Here is a 26,520-nt window from a genome sequence, read left to right on the forward strand (position 1 = left end):
GATTCTGTCTGACAGTTTATTTAAAATTCATGCCAAACAGCTCAGCAGTGCTTTGAGCTAAAATCTCACATGTTATCATGTTCTTATTGACGATGTTAACATTCTGATGCTTAGCAGATATAATTTTCTTTACCATGTTTACCATCTTAGTTAAGTGTATTAGCATGCTAACATTTGCTAGTTTGCACTAAACACAAAGTACAGGAGAAGCTAATGTCATTAGTTTTGCAGGTATTTGGTCATCGATCAAAGAATAGGACAGATTTAACTTTTGACCTGATGACGGTGCTATATGGAAAGTTAAGGGATCGCCAAGGTTGAAACAATTTATCCTGAGAGGGCAACTCTTCAGACTGTGGCAACTCTTCCAATAGTTGTCAAGACATTTACTAAAACCAAAACTGTCAACCTCATGGTGGCGCTACAGGGAAGGTCAGGGGTGAAAAAGTACAGTAGACTTCATCCTTTGTGTATCATGAATGCCTGCACCAAATTTCATGGCAGTCCAACCGATAGTTGTTGAGATATTCCAGTCTGGACCAGAGTGGTAGACGGATCAGCCGAATGACTGACATTGTCATCCGTAGAGCTGTGCTTCTAGCGTGGCTAAAAATGTACAGCTTTCCTATTTCAGCAGTAAAAATGGCCCCCGGGCCTCCCAGTGAAATGTGCTCTTTAAAAGAAACAGACTTTGAAGTTCATGGCTTCTGATGTCATGACAGTTTCAAGTGATAGCTGTGCTTAGACACAGGCTGTCATATTATCCTACAGGTACCACAGGGTTCTTTCCCGAGGGATTGGTCCTGTTTATTCCTTTCGCTGTTTGTTTCACATTATTGTTTCGCTCCTCCAGCTGCACACAGTCAGTGGGAACCAAGGCCTGAAAGGTCCTCCCCTTCCTCTCCTCCCTCTCCTTTTTTATTTTTTTATTTTTTACCACCCCCAACCCCTTTCCTCTGTATCAAAACATCCCTGGAGGAAAGGCAATTTTGGCCTCTAAAAGTTGACCTCATCCATCGTTTTCCGGGCTTAACGCTGCAACACTGTTAAACATTGACATACTGGATGACGTCTACCTTTGACTGTGTCTTGTAAACAGGAGAGAAAATCCACGGTGTTAGTTGATAGAAAACACTGCACTGAATCACAGTACACCATCAACCTACGTATTATTACCACTTAAGCTCTGGACACTTCTGCATGCTGACCCAAACTGTGAGTGAATACATACACAGAAATTCAAAGTATTCATCAGAAGGAGCTGTGAATTTGTGCACGGAGGTAATCCAGAGCCATATATATATTTAAAAAGTCTGTAGTGGTAAGAGCAGTATTTAGGGATTGACTGATAAAAGACTTTACATAACTACAGCTATGTAAATAAACTTCAGGTACCCTGCATGTAAAATGGACACTTTGAATGTGAATGTGCAAATGTGAATCTGACTGTGATTTGGCTACCTATCTATGATGCATCCTAACCTTCCACCCCATGCATACTGGCAAAGGCCTCTTCAATTAGCATGTGTAATTTTCTACTACTACATGTTAATGCACAAGATACAACCTGTAAATAAGACAGCTCTGGAGTTGTTGAAGGGGATTTTTCAATTTTGTCAGAGGCTAACTTTTGCTTCTTGTGAAGCAAAAGTTAGTTCACATCCCGGACCAATCACTGTGCTGCAAGATGAAACTGATATCTTATCTGAATGTGTGTTTGGACAGTGTGTTTGATGCCCCAAATTGTGCATTTCCTTGAATTCCTTTAACCACACAAGAAACTCATAGTTGAACCATAGCAGTGCCCTACCAAGTTCTGCTTTGGGGTTGGAAAAGAAAGGTGGATCAGTGTTGCTCACTGGCAGGAGCCCTCATATCGATACATCCCTCCCGCATATCCTGAATGGTAATCGTTCTATGCAGAAGAAATACAGAAATAACAAAAAGGGCACAACAGACATTTAGTAAAGAGTCTCTGTTGGATGCAGTGTCTTAGCAATGAGTAGTTAGCAGTGAGTATTACACAACTGATCATTAAAGTCTTCATTTGCTTCACTAATTCCCTGTTTAGTGTCCCATCTTCTTCAAATTCTACTGTAAGCTCTGATGAAAACTGAAGCCGTGCTTGGAATCACTCCCTTGTTCACATTTTGACTATTTCCAATAACATAGCACTCATTAGGTTATTCCATGGTGAGCATTGACAGAAAAACACTTTAATTTGATTGTGGGTCATTTGAAAGCTCCGCATGGTGCGTCATTTTTACAAATTTACACAGTGAGGGAATTTAATGTACAAGCAGGGAGTAATTTCGCACAAAGCTTATGAATCAGAGGATGCACACTCCCTTTTAAAACAGGCGGCTCAACATTCTGCAGCCTTAAGAATGTGACACCACTGACTGTATCCATCCCAATACAGTGACACAATCTTCATGCAACACAAAGGTGACTCACGCTCCACTTATTCAATGAAATGCAATTCTGGTTACCCTGTAACACCTGATGCTCATTCAAAAAGCAGAATGGAATTTTTTGGTTAAAAGGAAAATTTCCTTCGCGCAACCCTATCTGCCAAACTACTGGTGACGTTATTCTGTTTTCATATGACATATCAGTAATTTTATTACATTTAAGTGTCCTTAAGGTTTTAAGATGTCTTCCTTCTCCTACTGTTGTCCTCTGCTGTCATGTTTAGCTAAAGCTGATAGTGACATAAAAGGGTTTTTACAAATTCTGGCTTTCTACATTGACATATACAGGTGTGGGAAAACTACGCATTCACACATATGGAGGTTGTGCAAGCCAAGGCGCATTCGCAAGGACATTCCCACACAAGTGTGAAAAATCAGCATAAGCCTCGCAGAGAATATGGAGTAATTTGTACAATATGCCAGAAATTTAGTCATGCAGCTCTTGAAAAATGGGGGAAATCTGCTACCTTCACACATGCTTGAAAGTAGGATTTTACACCAGTGTTTTTCTTACACTAAAATCCAAATGCTTTTTCACCAGTGAGCCAGTGGTACTTTGAGTGACGAAACTCCCTGCATTCATTTTTAATGACTCTAAACTGGCACTGGGTTACAGCCTTCTGGGTAATTAACAGCAATTAAGGATTCTGGTGCTGCTTGACATGAGTGACGCCAACCTCATCCAGACCTTTTTCAAATCCAGGTGTCCTGATTCTCTTCTCTATAGGTGAATGTTACCCTGCGGGAGGAAGTTCCCTGGCTCTCACCTATTCCCCCTGTGGGAGAGGCTTCCTCTGGAGCTGTTAAGGGGGAGGCTTCGCTACCCTGTGTGTTCAAGGGATTCCAGTGATGATTCACTGAGCTTGCTTGCTCTCGAGCAAGTTCTCCTGTCCTCTCTCTGCCTGAGCCAATCACCACATCACACTCCTCCTCCTCTTCTCCCTGAGTCAGAGAGCTGTCGCTTTTTTTCTCAGTGAGTCACAAACGAATCCACAGATATAGATGGCCTGTGTGGGTGGATGGTGCCCCCCGTGCTCAACTGCTGTTATTGCAACTATGAAGCTCATCCAGCCTCCTTTCCAGTCTATGAAAAAAAGAAAGTGCCCACTGTCCTCATTTTATCTGAAATATTTTGAATGTGAATTGTCTGCAATATGAAGTTTTGATGCTCTCCATGAGTGTCTTGTCTGTCAATAAACAAAATATTGTTTTACAGGTGGAATTTCACGCACCAATGCACAGATTCAGTCTCTTAAACAACATGTCCTGTTCCCTGGACTATAATGGCTAAGTGAAACAGCATAAAATTCAAGCTACGTTGCATACTATTAAGCTGGCGGTGGAATGTGATATAGCCGGTGATATAACCAATATTGAGACACTACTTTGTCTCAGAGGTCATTTCCTTTTGGTAAATCTGAGGTTTCTGTACTCTTTCCACAGTCTTCTGCACACAGAAAACACATACATCCAGACACATAAAAATATGCATCGATGCACCCCCGTAATGTACACATATAACCCTTTTAGACTACTGTAATGGTCTATTCACTGGCCTCCAAAAATCAGCTGCATGGCGTTTATAGTTATTTCAAAATGTGGCTGAACGCATTCTCACATTGGCTCCCCTTTAAAACTAGAATCGATTTTAAGATTCTGCTACTAGTATACAGATCTCTAAATGGACTTGCACCTCAGTGTATAAAAGACACGTTAATTAGATACAAACCAGCAACAACTCACAGGTCCACAGGCAGTGGTCTTTTAACCATTCCTCATACTAACTCTGTAGCAGGGGATGCTGCCTTTTGTATTCATGCACCAAGTAGATGGTACACGGTGCCTGAGGACCTTAGAGACCCCCACACTGAACACCTTTTAAACCAAGTTAAAAACCTTATGTCTAAGTTTATAGTGTGTGTGTGTGTGCGCCTGTGTATTTGTGCGTGTGTGGGCGTTTATGTGCGTGTATTTGTATTTTGTAAATTTCTATATTTGTATTTTGTGCACTGATTTTGTATAATTGCACTGCAACACCTGCTGATGCAGACTTATCTCGGACACTTTCACTTCTATGATTGTGTTGGGATTGTACTGTTGTTTTATGTAAAGCACATTGTGTTACCTGGTGTATGACATGTGTTATAATAATAAAACTTGAATTGACTTGACTTGACTTTGTACTTTACACTGAGATGTGATCAGGACTTAATGTACGAAACAGTGCATTAACACTGCACACCCAATCCGGACTTCGCTGTTGAACTTGACTGGGCTATGGGTTTAAAGTGAGGAAAGGGTGGAACCCTCAGAGTGGAGGAGGTGTGATGGCATCCTTCCTTAAAGGAAGCATATGGTTGTAGAAAGGAAACCAGCTCCTCTAGAGGGTAAAACAAAGGATATGAAGAGGAAGTCTAATTAATTACAGGAATGTGAGCGAATTATTTACATTCTTTGGGTAAGTGTCTTAAAGACACTATATTTCTTTTTAACAGTGTTTTTATGGACGGTGTTTTTGAGGAATATTAAATATCTTGAGGCAAGTTTTCTCTGAGATACAAAACAGTATACTGATATACTAATGGAAATCAGTCACTGGTAATCAAGCATTTTTTTCAAGGAATTGTGTAAAAATCCAATGCAAAATATTTCATGCTTCTCTTTGTTTTTTTAATGGGTCCTCCAAATCAGATGGACCGCAGTCTAAATTGCCCATAGGTAAATGAGAAGGTGTACTGTATGTTGGGCCTGATGGATGGGCAAGTTGTCCAGGGTATTTTCCTGACGCCCACCCAAAGAGTTCAGGGATAAGCTCCAGTTGTCTGTGATCTTTCTAAAAATGGTCCAAGTGAGGACCAATTACAGCACAATTATCTACATGACATTTAATAATGGCAATTAGTTCAACAAGACTCCAGCACATTGTGATTATTTCCAACTGATTTTTTTCTGGAGTATTTGTTTACGTGGGTGATAGTATGCAGCCAACTGTCAACAGGGAGGCATATCAAGCGTCTGGCACTTTTGCTTAGAACTTCGCTGAAGCAAAAAAAGGATATATTTGTTCTTTGTCATTGGTAAACATTCACCTGCATCAAAAAAATGTACATGATCTACAATATGTGTGTTGTATGTCTTCACAATCCCATTTAGATGCTTATAGACTGCATGGCTATTAAGTTTCACTTGATATCTGCTAAATGGCAAAGGGATTGTCAGGATCACTGCTATGAAACAATAACTGGTGCAGATAAGATGTCTGACTAACTGTATTATCTGTGATGTCATCGCCGAAGCCAAAATAATATCAACATCCATTCTCAAGAACCTTTTCAACATGCAGAGGTCATTCGTTTTTTTTCCCACGGTTGTATAATTGCCTTTATCTGAGGGTTTGTCCTCCATGCTATGGATGAGAACCACATGCTTACTTACATTCCCACTTTGTGAGCATGGGAACAAACAGTCAAGGCTACCTACAAGAAAAAGAAAAAAGTAGTGATTGTGAGAACAAGGTGCTGGATAAATTAGGGGATGATGCAAACTAAAAAACAGATCATCTATATAATTCTACTAACACTGAAAAGATTTAAATACGATTAGTCAATGCAAGAATGCGCTTTATGTTACATTCGTTCTTTTATATTACCATAAGTTCAAATATTTCTCACATTTGTACAAAATTACCTGCATGCTGCAATATCCTTTCAGGAATACTTTTGCACACGTGCAGCTTACGTACAGGCAGGTTTTTTGTCTTGAAAAGGAAAGCAGACGTGCCTTTGGCTTCATCTCATCATCCCTGGGGGTCATCTTCACATCAGAGAGGGGCTTCCTCAACTCGGGCTGAGGGGAAACACGAAGGAAAAGGATGTGTGTATACTGTTGTGTGTGTGTGTATGTTTGTGCCTGCAAAATCTCTTTAGTTCACAGTGCTGGGAACAGCTGCGGCCAGGACTTCCTGTTCTGCACAGGAAACAAAATGGCGGAGAATGGGAGGCCTGGAACAATGCTGTGAAAGTCAGCCAACACCCAGGTTAGGGAGTGAGGTGCTTTTGAATCACTGGGCAGAAAGGTGAGCGGAGCACGTCCCATTGGTGCTGGAAGAACCACGTGTTGGAATACCTTCCCTCCAGTGGCCTTTGAGTGCAATTCAATGTCTGTTTCCATGGAAGGTAGTAATGAAAGTTAAACTATGCAGATCTCATTTGAACATGAACTAAGACTCCTTTTCACACCACTTTTTAGACATTTTGTTGTTAAATATTGGAAAAAAAAACATTTTGGAAAATTGTAAAAGCATCAAACCATATGTTCACCAAATAACATAAAATGTAAAAATAATTGATGTTTGATTATTTATATATAAATTAGATCATCATCTGCCAGTGCTAATTCAATAGCTGCTCTTGCTGAGTTGCAAAAAACACACATTGAAAATCATGAAGTTTAGTAGGAAATGCAAGCAGCCTTGTATGCTGTCTTAAGCATGCTGTACATGTCTGCGTGTAAGAATACTGTACATTAGAGTAAAAACAATGCTTAAAAAACAATGAAAACTACAACCAGTTATCAGTACACAATTAAATGTGCCAAAAGGTGGCAGGGCATTCCTACTGAAGCCCAGCATTCATGTTAAGTGGCAGATCCCCCTGTTATCTGCAGGGGGATCTGCTGGGCCCCATGACATGCAACACCATTCGCCAGCCCTGATCTAAAGTACCTTAAAACTGACCCCACATACTTTTAAGCTACTTTTAACTCTTACTGTCACCCAAGCAAGGAGCAGATATTCGGCAGCTTGACAACACCTTATATCTGCATTATACACCATTCAGCAACAACTTTGAAACCAGTTACCAGTTTTAAATGTGGCTGATCGGGGCTTGGGCTAAGCTGTCGTGGCCGGCCCCACTTGTTTGCTAGGCAGTTTCATCTGAATGAAGTAGTCCAGCCGTCATCCCCTACTTATCCAGCTCCACTAGTCTTACTAGTAGTTACTAGTTAGCCAACAAAATAATGAAGCAAACAGAAAACAATCACACACATTTGCTGACAATTTCCTTTCACAGCCACTTTGTGTCAGAGAATTCTGGCTCGACGCCAAAAAGACTTTTGTCATGAGCATTCTCACGTTTCAAAACTGATCAGAATAGCAAGGAGAACGGAAGTTTACAGCCATGTCTTTGTTTTCAGGATGTTACACAGGTACTATATTTAGTCTGTTAGATATATAATAATCTGCTTTGTGCCTGTTTTGTATCTTTTGTGGTTGTTGCCACTTACCTTTGGCTGGAGCCTTGTTCTCAAATATTTGAGTTTAATAGTAACTGGAAAAGAGATATAACATTTGAGTGTAATATTTTAAGCACAGTTATACCTCTTTATTTCCAGTGGTCATTAGTGATGGAGAAGAGGAAGAGATGGAGGCAGTGAGGAATTTTTGACAGTGGAAATTTGTAGGCCAAGTTACTGCAAAGCTTAGAAAACTGAACTATTACGTTATACTACTCCACCAGAGATTTCCGTACCCTTTTCCTTTTCCAGTCTAACCACCTACGGTCCCCTGATAATGGCCTCAAAAATAGAGGCATGATAAAGGCAGGATTAGAAAACTCTTGGGGAGATCACACATTTTGAACACTGTGTCTAACTTCAAAGACTCCATTCTTGAGAGTTATCATGAGTTTCAACTTGTAAAAATAGAATTGTAATGTTTTCTGGTAGGCTTTATGTTAGTGTCTCTTGGTTCGCTACAGTTTAAAGGGCTGAGAGAGACTCGATTGGTTATATTGTCACACATCTGGAGCCCTTGTCCTGGGAACCAATGTTGCAAAAAACATTCCCATGTCATTTCTTTACTCTATCTTCCTCTTCGTACGTTCACGAGATTTAAAACAGTGACAAACTCCTTTAAAAAGTGACAAGGAAGCAGATGTAGTGTCATATATCATATAACAATCAGATATCTGCACTGCAGAAATGTCCCCCATCAGACATATTTGTGAGTGAAATGACAGAAAAGCACAAAAGACTGCTGCACTGTCTCCGGTGGCTGAGAAGCCCAGGGGATAAGATTTACCAGGTTGGGAAATAGTTATAGACACTTTTTTGTCACCTTATCACAGTTCACAGATGGCTTTTACTTCCAGACTTACACCTATAGATACATCTGAGCTTTCTCTTTACATAACTGCCCTCCTATTCAGCCCACAAAAAAAAAAAGAAAGATGAAAGGCAGCCTCCTTAGTATAGATAAGTATGATTTGAATGTAGAGTGTAATGGAATGTGTGGATGAAAAGATAGGAAAAATTATTTCCGGTTCCTTTAAAGTCAAATGAATCCATTTTTTATTCATCAAGCAACCCACTTCATTTATATCAGTTCAACTGCCAGCAGTGTAAGACATTATTCGTTTTCGTGAACTATAATAAGAATCAACTAAGTTTATGTTTAAGGAAAGGTCCTCTCACAGTGTGTCTTTCACAGTAAACCAGAACCAGTTGGGCGGAAATCGATAGTTACAGTCAGACAGGACTAATTATTGGGCTAAAATTAGTTCTCCCCCACTGTTCAAGTTGCATAACTCCACCTTATATTTTGTTCAGAAATAAAGAACATCAAAGTAGTTTTATGTCATTATCTAATTTCTCTGTGTACTGATATTCTTACTTTGAAATGTTATGTTGAGCCTACACATACATTACAGTACAAACCTAAAGAAGCTTTATGAGGAAAGATTTTCATTTCATGCACACATGCCAACAATTTTATCCACGTCATGAACATTAAAGGCATTGGGGCCTGCAGTTTTTTTTTCTGCCTTAAACCATCACTTCCCTTCAGCCTCATGACACATTGCGTCAGAGCAGACGTACGGACTTCTATGTACAGACTTTCAACTGTGGTTCTTTAAACCACAACTTCTCTTTCTTGGAAAGGAAACATCAGGCACTGCAGGTGCATCCTGCAATCCTGCAAATGAATATAATGAATATAAGCATGATATGACTCAGTTAAGGAAAAAGTATAAATGTGCTGCTTCCATTAAAGGTAACAACCTACAGATGATGAAAATTTTCTTACTAAGACCAGTCTTATCCTGTAAATAAACACTTTAACTAGTTGTTTTAACCAGATATCGAGTGTTTAATTATCTACATTGAATGTTTTTTTTGGCCTCTTGGGGAGAGTGCCACTGTGAACACAGCAATTATTGAGTTGTTCTACAGAATGTGTCTGCAAATGTGTTGGCTTTCACATTTTAATTAGTCCATTATGGGCTTTGTAGGTGGTTATCACAAAAGGTAAAAATTACAGAGGTCAGCAAAGACAAACTGTACAAGTCTTGTTCATCCAATGTGCTATAGTGCCATGACAGTTAATATTTCAAATCATTCCACTTGTCACATCAGTGAGGAAAGTGACGATGGCCTTGAACAAAAGACTATTGATGGCCTAACAACTGTATGTTAGCTCAGTATTAAAAACCACAGTCTCTTTTTCTTTAATCGTTTCGGTAGCCAGTGTGTATAGGTGGCTAAGACCGCCAGCACTCCTTTGTAATTTGGCAATTATAAGAAGGCCTCTGTAAGAATGGGAATGGGATGGTTTACATCTGAATTGATGTGTACTCAAAAAAGTGAGAATTTCCCAAGTTTTCAGCCTCTATATCTTCTGTCCTCTTCTCATACTCTTCTTGTGGTTGAATCTTAGGTTACCATGGAGACAGAATCACCCACATGGCTCGTCATGAGGAGCCTCTCACCCATGACAACACAGCTGTTTCCTCTATCCTTGTCATTTGGTACTTTTCTCATCATTTTGCATGTCACCTGAATCAAAGGAGCTTTAGAGCACAACCTCCTGCCTAAAAAGCTAAAGACCCTCCCCACTGCTGCCATTATAAGTTGTTCCGAGAATTGCAATTACATCTACATGCTAATGGGCTTTTGCTGGTAGCCTCCCATGTAGTTGAGCTTGGGAGAGAGGCATCTGAAAGAATACTTTCAAAAGGAGCATTAAATGTGAGATAAATATAAAAGAGATACATAGGTCTATTGCTACTGGAACTGGAACAACTTTGGATCTTTTTTTTTTTTTTTTTTTTTACCTTTTTGGATGTTAAATAGGTCTTTAAGCCCATACCTGTACCGTACAAAGTTAGTTTGTGGGAGACATATTTTTTGGGATTGAAAATTCTTCAAAAACATCTTTTAAGTGTTTACTCTGCGTCATATTCACAAATAAGGATTTCCATAGCTGCTGTGGAAAAAAAGTCATTCAACCACGTAATCTCATATAAAACGTGAGTGCATAGCATGACGCAAGTTGCGGATATATACAAACGCCTACACAAGTAGATACTGCGTCTGACTACAGGAAAAGAGGAAATCGCAGTGCCCACTCACTGTTACTCCGCCTTGAAGTGAGCTCTCACCACTCAGTGTTCCAAGCATTTAAAAAAACTAACAGAGCACAGGCTGAACTGCCAAGTTTTTACTACAGAATTTATACAACATTTCCAACCTCTTACACTGGTTGTGCACTGATGAACAGTGTAGTAGGATGGATTAAAACACATTTATCAAGCATTTAGTGTATTTAGGTTAGACAAATGCAGTACATGCTATCCATCTATCTGTCTATCTATCCATCTACCCATCTATCTATCTGTCTCTCTGTCTGTCTAGCTATCTATGTATCTATCTATCAAGCATTCAGAAGGTATTCAGACCCTTTAACTTTTTTCGCTTTTTTCGCTTTTTTTTAAATTCCTTTTTTTTCCTTGTCAATATACACTCAACACCCCATAATGACAAAGTGAAAACAGAATTTTAGGAATTTTTGCAAATTATTTTAAAGAATACTGAAATATCACACTGACATAAGTATTCAGACCCTTTACTCAGTACTAAGTTTAAGCACCTTTGGCAGCGCTTACAGCCTCAAGTCTTCTTGGGTATGATGTGATAAGCTTTGCACACCTGAATTTGGGGATTTCCTGCCATTCTTTTCTGCAGATCTTCTCAAGCTCTGTCAGGTTGTATGGGGACCGTCGGTGGTCAGCCATTTTTCGAGTCTCTCCACCGATTTTCTATAGGGGTCAAGTCAGGGCTCTGGCTGGGCCACTCAAGGACATTCACAGAGTTGTCTCTAAGACTCTCCCACATCGTCTGGGCTGTGTCCTTAGATTCGTTGTCCTGTTGGAAGGTGAACCTTCAGTCCAGTCTGAGGTCCTGAGTACTCTGGACCAAGTTTTCATTAAGGATATCTCTGTATTTTGATCCCTTCAGCTTTCCCTCAACCCTGACCAGTCTCCCTGTCCCTGCCGCTGAAAAACACTCTCAGAGCACGATGCTGCCACCGACATGCTTCACCCTTGAGATGGTATTGGGCAGGTGATGAGCATTGCCTGGTTTCCTCCAGACATGACGCTTAGAATTAAGGATAAAGGTTCAATCTTGGTTTCATCAGACCAGAGAATCTTGTTTCTCACAGTCTGAGAGTCCCTCAGCTGCTTTTTTGCAAACTTGAAGCGGCTTTCATGTGTCTTTCACTGATGAGAAGCTTCTGTCTGGCCACTCTGCCATAGAGCACAGAGCAGTGGAGTGCTGCAATGATGGTTGTCCTTCTGGAAGTTTTTCTAATCTCCAAACAGGATCTCTGGAGCTCAGCCAGAGTCACCATTGGGTTTTTGATCACGTCTCTTACCAAGGCCCTTCTCCCCTGATTGCTCAGTTTGGCTGGGCGGCCAGCTCTAAGTAGAGTCCTGGTTGTTCCTAACTTCTTCCATTGAAGAACTATGGAGGCCACTTATCTCTTGGGAACCTTTCATGTGGCAGAATTTTTTTGTACCCATCCCCAGATCTGTGCCTCGACATAATCCTGTCTCTGAGCATGGCAGGCAGTTCCTTCGGCTGCATGGCTTCGTTTCCGATGTGATATGCATTGTCAGCTGTGAGACCTTATATAGACAGGTGTGGGCCTTTCCAAATCATGTCCAATCAATTGGAAGTCTCCAGTCAAGGTGTGAAAACATCTCAAAGATGATCAAGAGAAATGGGAGGCACTGAGCTAAATTTCAAGTGTCATAGCAAAGGGTCTGAATACTTAAGTCAATGTGATATTTCAGTTTTTCCTTTTTAATATATATGCAAAGATGTCTAAAATTCTGTTTTAACTTTGTCATTATTGGGTGTTGAGTGTAGATTGACAAGGAAAAAAAAGGAATTTAAATGATTTTAGCATAAGGCTGCAACATAACAAAATGTGAAAAAACCGAAGGGGTCTTTCTGAATGCACTGTATGTTACATCAAGTCAAACAGTGAAAGGTGGACTCTGCTGTGCTGTGGTTCAGAGCTCAGTATGGGGCCGGGGAGAGAAGGAGAGCTGCTAATACTCAGGCTCTTGGTTATTGCATGCCCCCAAACTCACCAACCCCAGCATCCCCTGAGGAGACACAACAGATCCCCAACAGACTGAATAAGTTCGTGCATCAGCTTGTAAGGGCTGCATTAACGTAATGGTGATGGGTGCTGTATGGGCTGTTTTAATGAATAACCTCTCAGTCATGCTATAGTCTCGGTTAGTGTACTTAACAATGAATGAAATGTTCTAATTTTCACAGTTGATTTAGTTAAGGTAAATAATAATAAAAGGAATATAGTTGCAAGCGGCCATTAGCAGTACCCATAGTCACAATCATGTAATTAATGAACTCTTAAGGTTGTTTTTGTGAGTCCAGACAAGACTCACAGTGCATTTTCAGGTTCTGTACTATCCATCCCTGATAACCCTGAAGTGACAGTTCTATGATGGAGGGCAAGGCCTGCAGCGGCTAGACCGACTATGTTCTGAATGTATAAGATTTGAGCAACATTGGATCCCTTTAAAAGATATAAGCCCCAAGAACTAATGCCCTTTATAACATCTCAGATAACAGTAATATAGGCCCACTTATATTGAAATCAGATAAAAGTTGTTGACAGTATTTTCCATGGGAACTTGGAGTACACCATGGCCATATAAAATCGAAAAAAGAAAACACACAAAAAAGTAACAAAGCTTGTAATGTCCCCTAGGACTCAGGAGGTAGAGTGGGTTGTCCACTAACTGTAGGGTTGGTGGTTTGATACCCAGCTCCTCCAGTCCGTATGAAAAACCTCTTCAGATACTGAATGGGCGCATTTAAATTTAGACAAATAAGTCTTTTGGGGATTTTACCTGGCATGCTATTTTTACACAAAATCATCACACGTTTAAGTTTATTTTGGAGACAAATGTGAGATGGAGGACAATCGTAAGTAAAACAGCACATTTTAATGAGCTGATTTTTGTGCTGCACATCACATTTTTAAATATGTAAGATGGTTGAAGTTGCAGCTTGAACTTTTAAAGGCCAGAGGAGTTGTGACTAGGGCAATGGCTGGTGCACAATAATCTGTAATAAACATCTTCAATTCTTGGAGAGACTGATGTGTGTTTCTATATTAAAGCAGCACTGACTCAGTTTTATGCCTAAGAATAAATCACCAAACACTTGAAAAAAGGAGCAAGAGATGTTTGTGCCTGAGCCTCTGGGCTTCAATTCCTGTATTCAGACTGTAACCCACTTCAAGATGTTATGTGTAATGCACAACAACATGGCTTTAAATGTCACTGCTAAAATGAATCGATGTGTGCAACACAATACATTTGCTAAAGGATTACAGTATGTCAAGGATGTTATGAAACACACTACAATTCATGCCTCTCTCCCCCAATGACCACAATAGGATTTCTGTGATATCTACTTCTCAGGGTATCTTACAGTACACACATTGATGTCTGAGTTGGATGTGAAGAGGGTGTGCTACAAAGAGGTTACTTTAAACATGCCATGACTTACCTTTATTCCTAACAGACTATTTACTGTAATGTACTGTTTTCTGATGTATGTGCTGTGACTTGCATTATCAAAGATCTCCAAATGTTTTGATGATGTCATTTAATGCTTTGTTGCAAAGACTTGTCGTGCAAAATCCCTATCATTTATTCTTCCTTATAAAAGATAGAAATTTCTTAGATGCAATAGCTCTTAAGTATTTACTGAAAATAACATGGCACCATAGCAGCTTATATTTGTTGCTGATAGACAATTTAAACCTAAAACTGGATTTATTCTCACAGGAAAGGATTGTTGCTCAAGCTGAATTTACTTTACAGGTATCAATTATTTAGTTGCATCTCTAGCCACTACAGGTCATAGTGTAATATAAGCGTAAATATGTGCAATCAATTTTCTAGGATTTCGTGGAAATTGCGTGGTTGTACAGAAAGCACAACAGTGTGTTTCTATAACTCATCAGTAATCTAAACTTCAGAATGGCTAGATCCTTCAGAAAGGTTTGTTGACTTCGTAGGGCTTGCTCTGCAGCTGCTTACTGTTTACTGAGCCACGTGTGGGGATAAATACTTTACTTGTAAACACACGCAAATTGTTGTCAGTGCACATGTTGGAGTTTTACATGATTCACCCAAGAATATCAACACAACAGGCAGTTGTTGTTCTCACTGGTATTGTTGCAGCCTAACTGAGGGTGGTGTTTGGAGCACAGATGACATTGAATATGCTAAAGCTGAGTCATGAAGAACCCAAAGCTGTCACACATTGCCACCTGGTGGTTTGTATACTTTATAAAGGAACCACATCAACCTGTTTTTGTATTTACAGTATGTATGGTGAATGATTTCATAATTTAACTCTATAAAGGGAGAGTATAAAACCACTAAGATACGATGCATGTGTTTTACCATGTTCCATTTATTTCCTAAAGAAATTAGTTATTTTAACAGTAGATCCATTCTCTGATAAAGGTGTGTGACCAAACATAGTTGCTTAATAAATTTTGTGCTGGCAGTGTGTGGGGCTCCCCCTAAATTTTCATTAGACTAGATACCTATCTTACAAGTGTGCAGTGGATATTCCGTGTTAGTCAATTGAAGTCAAAAAACTTCACGAATTTGATTGTTGTTGCATGTTTTCATTTTTTATTAGAGGTCTAGCTTGAGGCATTATCAGAAGTTCAGCTTCATTTGAGGGAACTTGATATCCAACAAGGGTCTTCACAACTATTTGACTCAGTTTCCACCTCCTTATATGTGCAGGTAAGCCCTTATTTGTAAGTTCTAACACCATCAACTAAAAATATCAACAATACTAGATGTTTTAGACTTGCAGTTCACTCAGCGTGGTATATCCTCCAGTGACGTATCACACAAATTATGATCCATAAATATGCAGTTGATTTGTCCATTTGGCTTGATATATAAGTGATAATCATGAGGACGTTATTAGTATTACTATGTCTTTTCTACCCCGGAGTCCCTCTAATGCCACATCAGCTGAGTGGGCAGTTGCTGGACAATTGCAAAACCAGTGTAGGTGTGGGCCAGTGTTAATCAGCAGCATCCGTTTTACACTGTAACAATGGATTGTGACCCTATGTCACCCGCCTCTCCATAATCTACGTCAGAGGATAACTTGTTGACCTGACAATTTCACTCATTAGGTGAGGGCCTACATCTTCCTGAGTTCATTGTTCTGTAAAAGTAGGCATCAGTTGGGCTTTCAAATGATTATGGTAATCATAAATTAGCCACAGAGAAAAGAGGGAAGAGAGACAGAGAGATAATAATTGCTGCTCATATTTTACACTACTTGTACATGCAAACATGGCCACCTGTGTGCAGGGAAACAAAAACAGTGAAAGGATACCGCTGCTACTACTGATAAGACTAAGAAGGAGAAGAAGGAGACGAAGAAGAAGAACCAATACTTTTGGTGGGGTAACCATTCGAGTTAGATATTAAAAGTCTACACTGTATATAATTGAAAAGGTTGTTTAACTTTATCCGGTCCAGTTTAGGGTCCTTATTTTGGTCCAGCTAAGCTCGGGGACGAAGTTAACAGATGTGGCCTGCAGAGGGATGTGCTTCTGAGCTGTCTGAACATAGTGACTCATTTGTTTGTAGAGTTCTCGAAAGGAAGCCCACGCTTCCCTCCTTACACCTTTCGGGGACTCTGTTTTCCAAACAGTGCTTACTGGCAGTGCGGGTTTAAAAAAAAAGAAAGAGATCTCCCAATGACAAATTAAATTTAATATGTAAACAGCAATAACCTGTGACTCTTTGGTATAGTTTAACTTAAAGAGTTTGACACCCACCACTTGCAACCCATTAGTCAGCATGGCTATTAGTTATACTGTATGTTCTGTCTAGTCCATATCACGAGATAAACAAGTGTTTAATGCAAGAAGCGCCTAGAGAGTCAACAATGCTGCCTGCAATGTTTCTGCAGGTGTATGTTAATGTATACATTTTTATGGTTGTTTCTGGATGTGAATGTATATGTGTCGTACCCCTCCCCTCCAAGTACCTTAAGCCTCTGCTGCTCCCAGTTAAACACTGGGGGACTGTTTCAACAGCCTGATATTCAACCAAACAAAATGTTTAGCCTTTAAGGTTGTTTTTTTTTTTCTTTTTTCTTCACAGTAACATTCACTGAAACTGGGCCTTAATGCCACCATAACTTGTACCTGTTCAAGCTGCCAACCTGTTTTCCCATGTGGCTACATGATAAAATATGACAAGAGGTTACAAAGTCATCCAAAACAGGAAGGGAGGGAAGAGTAAGGATGTCAGTGGTGTGAGTAGCCATACTTTTGAAGTGTAGGCTACTTTTGCCCTCTGGTGGCCCGTACACTGAACAAATTATCCACCACAGTTTTTCATTTTCACATTTATTTCTGACAAGGATTAAGGGACATGATTGTTTTATTATCCAGTCCAAATTGTTGAGGAAGTTCAACCCTCGCCTTAAAGGGCTAGTTCGGACTTTTTGAAGTGAAGTGTTATTGTATGAGTAAGTCACTAGTGATATTAAAGGATGAAAATTAGTTTTGGCCACAGATGGGGAGATGCAGCAAACCAACAGCGTTTCAGGCAGAAATGAACGGCAACAAAGAAACCTCAGCCAAAAAAAAAAAAAAAAAAAAAATTAAAAATAAAACGGTTTTAATCGCCTACAACTGAATGCAATATATTTCCAACTATTTAGTTCATTACATAGTTGAATAGTTTGTACTGTTTTTGGTCTTTAGACCAGTACAGATTTAATTTGAACAAAACAGAAAAACTGCTGCCACAACAGTTTGCGAAAACCTTAGGCCATGTTGTTCAAACAAGAGTGATAAGACAAAGTTTCAATGGCGCATTTATCAGAGATCTAATTTTTTTTAAACTTGTGTCAGATTATCATGTGATAAGAAAAAATACTCTGATCAGTGAAAAATCAATGAAAAAACTATGAAAAAAAGAAATATAGCTCTTGGTTATATTTTTACCCCGCAGCATTGACGATTTGTCACTTCCATTACTTTTCTTAAAAGACACCTCAGTGTTTAGTATCACTATTAATATTATGTGAAAAATGACAGCTACACCACCCGAACAAAATGAGGCAACAAATTGCAATCCTATTGGAATTATACAACTAAAAACCTCACTACTTCCATTTGAAGTCACTGTGACCACGACCACAGGCTCTAACAGGAACATATAGTGACAAAAAATCGTAACCGGTTAACACGGAGCTTTAAAAATGCTACAGCTACGACAGCTGCGATAAACAGTATTGGGAACAGGGAATCAGCTGGGATGTTCCTGGGAATGTTCTAGCAAAATGTCATTGTGTGAGATATTAACAGACTCAACGCCGTGTTATTGATACATGATGGGTACGTACGGGTGATGTGATTTCTGTCCTTGTGTTTTCATTTTATTCTCACACCGTAGATTTAACGTTTATAAATGATTACCGTTAGTCTGATCAGTGGTTGGTTTGAACGGCGTCACGACTAGAGCGGTCACCTGGACCGCTGATTGGTTCAGAGCGCTGATCCGGGTACTGCGCTAGAACGAGCCCATTAGCTAAAGGTACCAATATGGCGGAGGTAAGAGGGAAAACAGGGGAGAAGCAATCGATCTAAAATCGATATTTTTAAATGTTGTGTGTTGTATTTTTCATTTTTATGTTATCGATTGAAGAAACAATGCTTTTTTCCTTCTGTATAGCGTGTTTCATGTCATAAATGTAATTTTTATTCCTCTAAAATATGCTTGAATGTCTGGACTGATCCTTCACTACAAGGCCGCTGCGCCTTCGCTCTCTCAGCTGCTTTGGTGTAGCGGCTGTGTAAATTGATACGTAAATTTAAGGTTAGCTCGCTGGTTAAAGGAAATATCAGATTATACCGTGTTTGTGATGAATGGAATTTTATTTTTTTATATTTAGGCTTAATTGACGACACCTATATCGTAAAGATAATTCAACTCTAGCGATTACATTGCCGCCCAAACGAAGTTAGTGTTTACATTTTTCGATGGATAACGTTAACAGTGGGCTTTGGGGTTAGCTTGCTGGCTAGCTAACTATTACAGAAACCGACACTGCATAAATCGTAATGTCTCTCTGCATTCCTCTATTTTGACTCTGGTGGTGTCCCACGATAGGAATCCTTTTAATTCCAGGTTTTAAAAATACATTTTGTTCACAGTTGTACTCGGTGTGTAGCGTTCACGACTAACGTACTGGCGACCTATTTCAGGTAACGTTAGCGGTAAATACAGCCTTCTTGCCCAACTATTTTCGGTGGTCATAAAAGACATTTTTCTAACTTCGCCTGATTTTGTTATCTCGTGTTAACGCGCCTAATAGTTGAACTCATGTTTCAACTATTGCATTCATTTATGCTGTGGTTTTATTTTTTTGCAGGCTTCCCTAGGGAGTTCAAGTCCAGGTAAGAAAACCTCCGCCATAAACTGAGTAATAGTATCTACACTTTATAACGTACTTAATTGACTTGTATTTTAATTAAGTAATGTTGCATAGCAGCAATATCAAGATGAAAGTATATTCTTTGCGCATAGTCCAGTGAATAATTTTGTCACAGAAAATTGCTTTGAAATTAATGTAATCGCAACATAATAACTAAAAGAATTTATCTTTTTAAGAGGGAAACTTTTAATTTCCAGACTAAAAAAGCTAATTTGTGTGATAAGACAGAAATTCATGATTCCTTTTTCTCGCCTTCTCTTTCTCTCGCTCAGTTGGCTCTTTATCATCAGAGGACCATGACTTTGACCCAACAGCAGAAATGTTAGTTCATGAGTATGATGATGAGAGGACTCTGGAGGAAGAAGAGTCTCTGGATGGAGGGAGGAATTTCAGCTCTGAGATTGCAGATCTGGAAAAGGTGAACAACTAAATGTACAAAATGCTGAAAACTGGATTTACCTGTGCAAATGTAATGGAAGCGATGATTGAAACTAGTCAAATCTGCATTTGTGGATATAAAAGTTGTGGATGTATCATTGATGTGGTAACTAGAGTGCATGTCTCCTTAGTGCAGTAGGGCTGTAAATGTCGAAGCTGTGTTTTCACTGGAGAAAAAAAAAACTTGATATTGTAAGAGCGTGACAGTTGCTGGTGTTACCTTTATGAGTACAAGGGGAAGCCGCCTGATTCATAATTCCAGATGATAAAATTAATAAAGGCCAGCTAAGTTTAAGTACACATACATCACGTTAGTGGAACGCAGAAGTTGTTTTATGGTGACACTGAATCACTGTGTCATAACCAAGCTTACATTTTGAAAAAAATAATTTGCTGTTTTGCGCGAAAAAGTTTGAGCAGTACTATACCTGTAGAGCTAGAATTAAGTGAGATGTATAAGATTTTTCAATCTGAATGGTGTATTGTAGTTTAGATAGTAAAGGGGAAATACAAATTACGTTTACTTAATTTATGAAGTACTAAATTTGCCCCTCCCCCCACCAGGAGGGGAACATGCCTTTGGAAGACCTATTGGCCATCTATCGCTACGGGGCTTCAGCAGGCTCCAGTATAGACAGCTCCTCTGGAGACCTTACCGATGAGCTGCCTGACATGACTTTGGACAAGGTAAATATGTGATGTTATATAGTCAGCTAGTAGATTTGGGAAACATTATGAGGTGTAAATGCATTTATCTTCAATATGTAATTCAGATATCCTGTTGATCCCCCTTGATCTGTCTCAGTATACAATTGATATTATTCCTTTTCCCTAGGAGGAAATAGCTAAAGACCTGCTGTCTGGAGACTATGAGGAGGAGACCCAGTCCTCAGCTGACGATCTTACCCCTTCAGTCACCTCCCATGAGGCCACTGATTTCTTCCCAAGAACACTTCGATGTAAGTGATAGGTTACAAATTCTAAAAAAGTACTTCTTGTCTGTAGCTGGGCAGGATAATTGTTATGCAGTACCTTATTAAAAAATAAGTAAAATGACCAGATTCAAGACATTAATACAAATATTAGAATCATGTAATAACTAAAATGTATAGACTTTTATTATTTGAAAATATGTGAGATGCAGACATTTTTAAAAAACGCTTTGCATTTAGAACGATTTCAGCAACTATTTCAGTATGTTAAACTATGTTAAACATTCACAAAAATGTATTATATTTACAAAAAATGCAGTTTAACACGATTAAAGAAATGTGTTGGTTAATTTACCCTGCACTCACTAAAGTACAGTCATGCACTAAGTGCTACATTATGTGCAGACAAATTTTTTTTGTCAAAAATCTTATGACACTGTACAGTATGGCCAAATCTTGAATCTGTTTTGTACTAGTGTATATCTGATTTAGGAAATAGAGATTTAAGATTAGTTACGTCTCAGGTATCTTTATTCCAGGAGAGGTAATGGCAAGATCACCTATTACAGTACCAAATTTGACAGTTAAAGCGTCAGGCCTTGGCACCCAGCCTGAGGTGTGCCCATGGACTTTATGTGTAAAGTTATTTATCTGTTGTTCTTTATTATTTTGGCAGCCAATGCCATCTCTGATGGTGATAAAGAATCGGAGTGTGATGAAGATGGCCCAAGCCCAGAGGACTCCAGAAAGGTAAAGGACACATTTCATTGTGGAACACATTAAGACAGGGATAAAGAAAGTTTACTTAATGTTTTAAGCTGAATCTGTGCAAGTTTGCTCTTTTGTATAAACATGATAGGTATTGTCTTTTTGTTTGATATATTTTTTTTATTAAAGGAAATAATGGTGGGAACACAGTACCAAGCAGAAGTTCCTTCTTGCCTATGTCACTACAAAGATGGGGAGAAAGGTGACTGCCTCTTTTTCTGTTTTCAACGTGTGTGCCTAATATATTCTTTAATGTGATTGCTTACTATGTTTCTGTCCATACAATAAAGACACAAGGTGACTAATCTCACTTTAATGTACTTTTTTATGCAGTATATGAAGATGAAGATGAGTTATTATGGAGTCCAGGTACATTTCCTGAAAACAAGGTTAGGAGTTTTCTGTCTGAATTGTTGTCACGGACAACAGATGAAAAGACAGGATGTGACAAACCAGGGATGTATGTTCGAGACAATGAGCAGGTCAGTCATGTCTTTATTTATTAAACCTTTCATGTTGTAACAAAATGATGAGCATAGTATTAACAATGTATGAAAGCTTATGTAGTCATCATCATTTTCATTAACTTATTTTACCAAATTCTATATCAATTTGGCGCTGAATTCTTCACATTATTTCTGAGTTCCTCTGTTTATTGGTACATTTTATTAACTTTTGACAATAATCCAGTCTTGACCATTTCACTCCTTCCACATAGGCTTTGCATGAGCTTGTCAAGTGCAACTACAACACCCGTGAAGCACTAGAGAGATACTGCAGCCATGTAAAGTCCTCAAAAGGTAAACAATGAAACAGGTTCTACACACATACTGTACGAAACTGTCATTTCTAAATTCAATGGTCTTATGGCATTTCTAGTGTTTAGCAACTATATATGCACAGGCTGAAAGGTTGTCTACAAAGATCTTACAGACACGTAATAAAATACTCAACAGAATATAGGCTTCTAACTGGGCCTAATAATCTGCATTACTTGACAGTCAACATTGTACTGGGTAAGTGACAATACAAGTACATTACAGTAGCCGCTGGGCAAAGTTTATGGGTTTTTTTTCCAAAATCGGTAGTCATCATTCTGACGGATCATAATGTCCACAGCAAGTGTCATGCCCATCCAGCTATTAGTTTTCAGGATTTCTCAGTTGCACATGAGCAGCCAGATGGAGGAAGTCTGGATTTTCATTTAAAGTGCAAAGGATTTTTATCATGCATTCTTTATCAAGAATCGTCTTATTAAAACACACCTTAAGGAGAAAGGATAAAATAATTAAATGCAAGTAAAATACATTTATAAAAGATTATTTAAAGTAATAAAGGAAGTTAAATAGGATCACCAATCCCATGTAGTACTGCAGTGTAACATGGAGTCTAATATTTAATTTCTAATTTTATATTATTTCTATTCTTAGTTGGATCACATTAATAGGCATCCCTGAATCTGATACAGAATAGATCCATGGCAATGCGACTGCAGTGTAAACTGTAAAATCAGAATCCTAGGAGTTTTTATATCGACATGAATGTCCAATCACACTGGAAGATCACATAATCCCTCATAACAATCCCACAGTAACTTGTTAGAGTCTGAGTACATTTTCTAACATTACTCATTTTTTGACATGTTTGATTTTGCTCTGATAAGAGGGTCCTCTGTCTTGCCGCTGATGACGTCTGTATTCTGCTCAGTGTTTGATTTTCTTTTTTTTTCCCTGCCGCGCTATTGTTGACTCGACTTTTTTTTCTCTTCTAACATTTTCATTATTTGAATGCACCTGCGGCCCTTTCCACAGTTTGTTTGCACTCTCATTAGCATGCAGTGAGTCACACTGATGCTCGTGAATTTTATATGACATGAGGTGATGATTAAAATCCATGCTGTACAGTAACAAACAGTATAGAATTTCCCATAACGAGGTTTATATCTGTACCTGTTATGCAGTTTATACTGGATATTTCCCAATCCAAATTGAATGTTGTTTCTAATGTTTTATACTCACTCCAATCAAACAGTCCAATGCTTGTCATTTTACGACGGATCCCCAAACATGATGAGAAAGATTTTGATATTTGATAAGTTAGTTGTTGTCTTTAGTTATTCTTTGTATTAAAAGACCTCACAGTCAATTTGGGGGTTAAAAAGATTCGAATGAACTCAACCAAAATTTCTTGGTGGGCTTAACCTTTTGTCTACACATGGATCACTTGATTTTGCATCACCAATACAAAAATGTTTTTCTGGTTTCATTACAGAAAAATCACCTCCATGGTCAGAAGAGGAATGCAAGAACTTTGAACACGCACTACAGATGTATGACAAAAATTTTCACCTCATACAGAAACACAAAGTGAGTCTTATTACATGCTTTCTTAAACAGACATGAAAAGATACATATAGATATAAATATATTCATATAAAGCTGTGAAAGATTCTCATTCCTTTTGACTTTTTTTTTCCCCCTTAGGTCACAACACGAACAGTACCAGAATGTGTGGCGTTTTATTACATGTGGAAAAAGTCAGAGCGCTTTGACCTCTTTGTGCAGCAGAATCGGTTTGGGAAGAAAAAATACAGCAGCTATCCTGGTGTAACGTAAGTGGCAGGGGAAGATTCACTATATGTGTTCGCATTCCTTTTGTGTTTTTGCTTATGTTTACTACGATGAGCTTTGAAAAAAATGAAAAAAGTGCACACAATTTGGACGAAACAACCCCACTTACAATTAAATATGTTTCTTTGTGGTCAGTGACCTGATGGACAGGCTGGTGGATGAAGCTGAGGGACTGGCAGTGGACAGTTCCTCCTCTGTGTGTTCAGGAGCAGGTGGAGGAGGAAGGCTGGAGACTACCACAGACCAACAACTCAGCCTGCTCAACTCCATCACTGCCAGCGACCTCACAGGTAATGACAAGTAATAGGACTTAGTTTTGCAGCTCTGGAAAAACTTGAAAAGATAGAAATACTTGATAACATCATAGACAACTATTCATTTTCATCATTTGTCATATTGTTTTTCTCCCCTTAATCAAGTCTCTCATTGCTTTCAGTCAGTAAGTGTTAATTGTGTGCCTTGTCTTCTTGCAGCTTTGAGTAACAGTGTAGCCACAGTGTGCAGCCCTGCAGAGGTTAGTTGCCTGGACTCCTACAGCTTTCCTCCGTTGGAAAGTCTCCATCGTGCGTCCCTGAACCACGACGAATCCCTTGGGTTCCCTTCCAACGGTGCAGACCCCGACTGCCTCAACATACTCGACGCTGGCTTCTACCACTCTGACCTGGGCCAGCTAGGAGGAGTGTGTGTCAGCAAGGACTGCGAGCGGCCTTCTAAGAGACTCAAGATGGCGCTGCCTGACTCCTTTATCAATGATGTGTCTGTGGGTAACCTTGGAGTGGACTTCGAAGCGCGACGGACAACGACACACCACCACCGAATCACCGGTGCCAAAATGGCAGTGTCTGTCACAGACTTTGGGAGCTTAGCTGGCAGCGGCGAGCCCAACGGGTTTCTGGGAGCACATGCACGGCACCACACACAGCACACTGCAGCACTTCAGTCAGAGTGATCTTCCTCGTCTTCTTCCCTTGTTCTTCCCTTTTGAAACCTCTTATCCCGCTTGTACATAAGACTGACCTCACTGGAGAATCCAATTTGTTTAAATTTCTATTATATATAGATATAGATATCTATATATATCTATATCTATATATAGATATAGATATATATAGATATCTATATCTATATATCTATATATAGATATAGATATCTATATGTATATGAATATACTTTTTTTGTTTTCATTTTTTGTGTAATATGACATCAGTGATGTCTATCATATAGAACTAAAATCTTGATTTCTCTCAAGAGTTTATATAGCCATTTATTTTATTTTATTTTTTGCGGTCTTGAGATGTGTAACGTCCATGTACAGTGGGGCCCAGAGGCTGCAGTAGGAGAGTTGTGTATCTTCCTCCCTTACATCTACACACAACATCTTCAGAGCTACAGTATGTTATCCTGCCATTCTTTTCAGCTGCCAAAACTGGCTTAGTTTTCTGCCTGTAGTCTTAGTATTTAGTTGCCCGTCTTTGTTGTTTGAAGTGGTACTTTTTATTAGTGTTTGGTTTACAGGTACTTTTCAGTAACCAGACTAGTGCAAATGGTTTTATTTGTCTCCAAATAAACCTGGCTAGATATTGTATGAAGAGCAACACTAGCATGGAGAATAGCTTGAAGACCAGGAAGTGCTGGCTTTAGCTGCAAAGGCCTTCCAGTTTGGTTTTCTTTTTATTTTCTCCTGTGGAAGCTTGTCTGTAGTTTGTCTGCTTGTTTACTTTTTTTTTTACTGTTCAAAGTGGCCAAACTGGAAAATTGAAATGTTTGCTACAGTTCATTTATATCCCATGTAGTCATACCCAAATTATAGTCCCTGATTCATATTTTTTCTATTACATTTTTAAACAGGTGAACGGTTGAAGGATACCTGTGCAGAATAACATGATGGGAGTCACCTTGTTTTACTGTCGGATATCAAGTTTTGTTTTTTGTTTTTAAATCCTACTTCTTTCTAGGAGGCTATCAGTCAGACAAGCAAACTCTGCAATGCAGAGATAATGGTTAGTTTAATAGCCATTCAAACAGACATCAGCAGGCACAGTAAAGTATCTATTTATTGCGCATGCTTTTAACTATGAGATTTTGTTTAGTCCTTTCAGCTCATGCTTTCACTCATGCTACTCTTAGGCAAGTTTAGCTGTATATGTTACGAAATCCAGTAATGCCATTTCATTTTCAGACCACTTAGTAAGCTTAGGTAGGCCAGCTAGCAGTATTATCTCTTTATTTAAAGCCACTCTGATTTTGTATTCAAACTCTGCCTAACCTGTACTGAGTAGAGAATGCCTCATATAATCTGGTTGACAATTTTTTGGAGTCTAGTAGCAGAAATGGAGCCTTGTTATCTTGACTTGAGTCCATAATTGTGAACTATGAAATGTTTAGCGGGTCATCGTC

The 26,520-nt window shown here is 39.0% G+C and overlaps 1 protein-coding gene across 7 annotated transcripts; it reads left to right on the forward strand.

Moving 5' to 3' along the window:
- The first annotated feature begins 18,154 nt into the window (after nt 1-18,154).
- mier3b (mesoderm induction early response 1, family member 3 b) lies at nt 18,155-25,152 on the forward strand. 7 transcript variants are annotated; one of them, XM_040156070.1, is made up of 14 exons: nt 18,491-18,736; nt 19,075-19,125; nt 19,293-19,317; nt 19,628-19,773; nt 20,358-20,480; nt 20,629-20,752; nt 21,402-21,475; nt 21,623-21,695; nt 21,827-21,975; nt 22,212-22,293; nt 23,765-23,859; nt 23,977-24,104; nt 24,259-24,413; nt 24,597-25,152. In XM_040156070.1, exons 4-14 carry the CDS (start codon nt 19,675-19,677, stop codon nt 25,070-25,072), a joined length of 1,578 nt encoding a protein of 525 aa, XP_040012004.1. In that variant the 5' UTR covers nt 18,491-18,736; nt 19,075-19,125; nt 19,293-19,317; nt 19,628-19,674; the 3' UTR covers nt 25,073-25,152. The 7 variants fall into 7 exon arrangements, with proteins under 7 accessions (XP_040012003.1, XP_040012001.1, XP_040012007.1 ...); XM_040156071.1 differs by lacking the exon at nt 18,491-18,736 and adding an exon at nt 18,755-18,880; XM_040156069.1 differs by lacking the exons at nt 18,491-18,736; nt 19,075-19,125 and adding an exon at nt 18,155-18,255.
- Nucleotides 25,153-26,520: the final 1,368 nt, after the last annotated feature.

Source organism: Xiphias gladius, chromosome 19 (assembly GCF_016859285.1).
Source record: "Xiphias gladius isolate SHS-SW01 ecotype Sanya breed wild chromosome 19, ASM1685928v1, whole genome shotgun sequence".
NCBI classification, from domain to species: Eukaryota; Metazoa; Chordata; class Actinopteri; order Istiophoriformes; family Xiphiidae; genus Xiphias; species Xiphias gladius.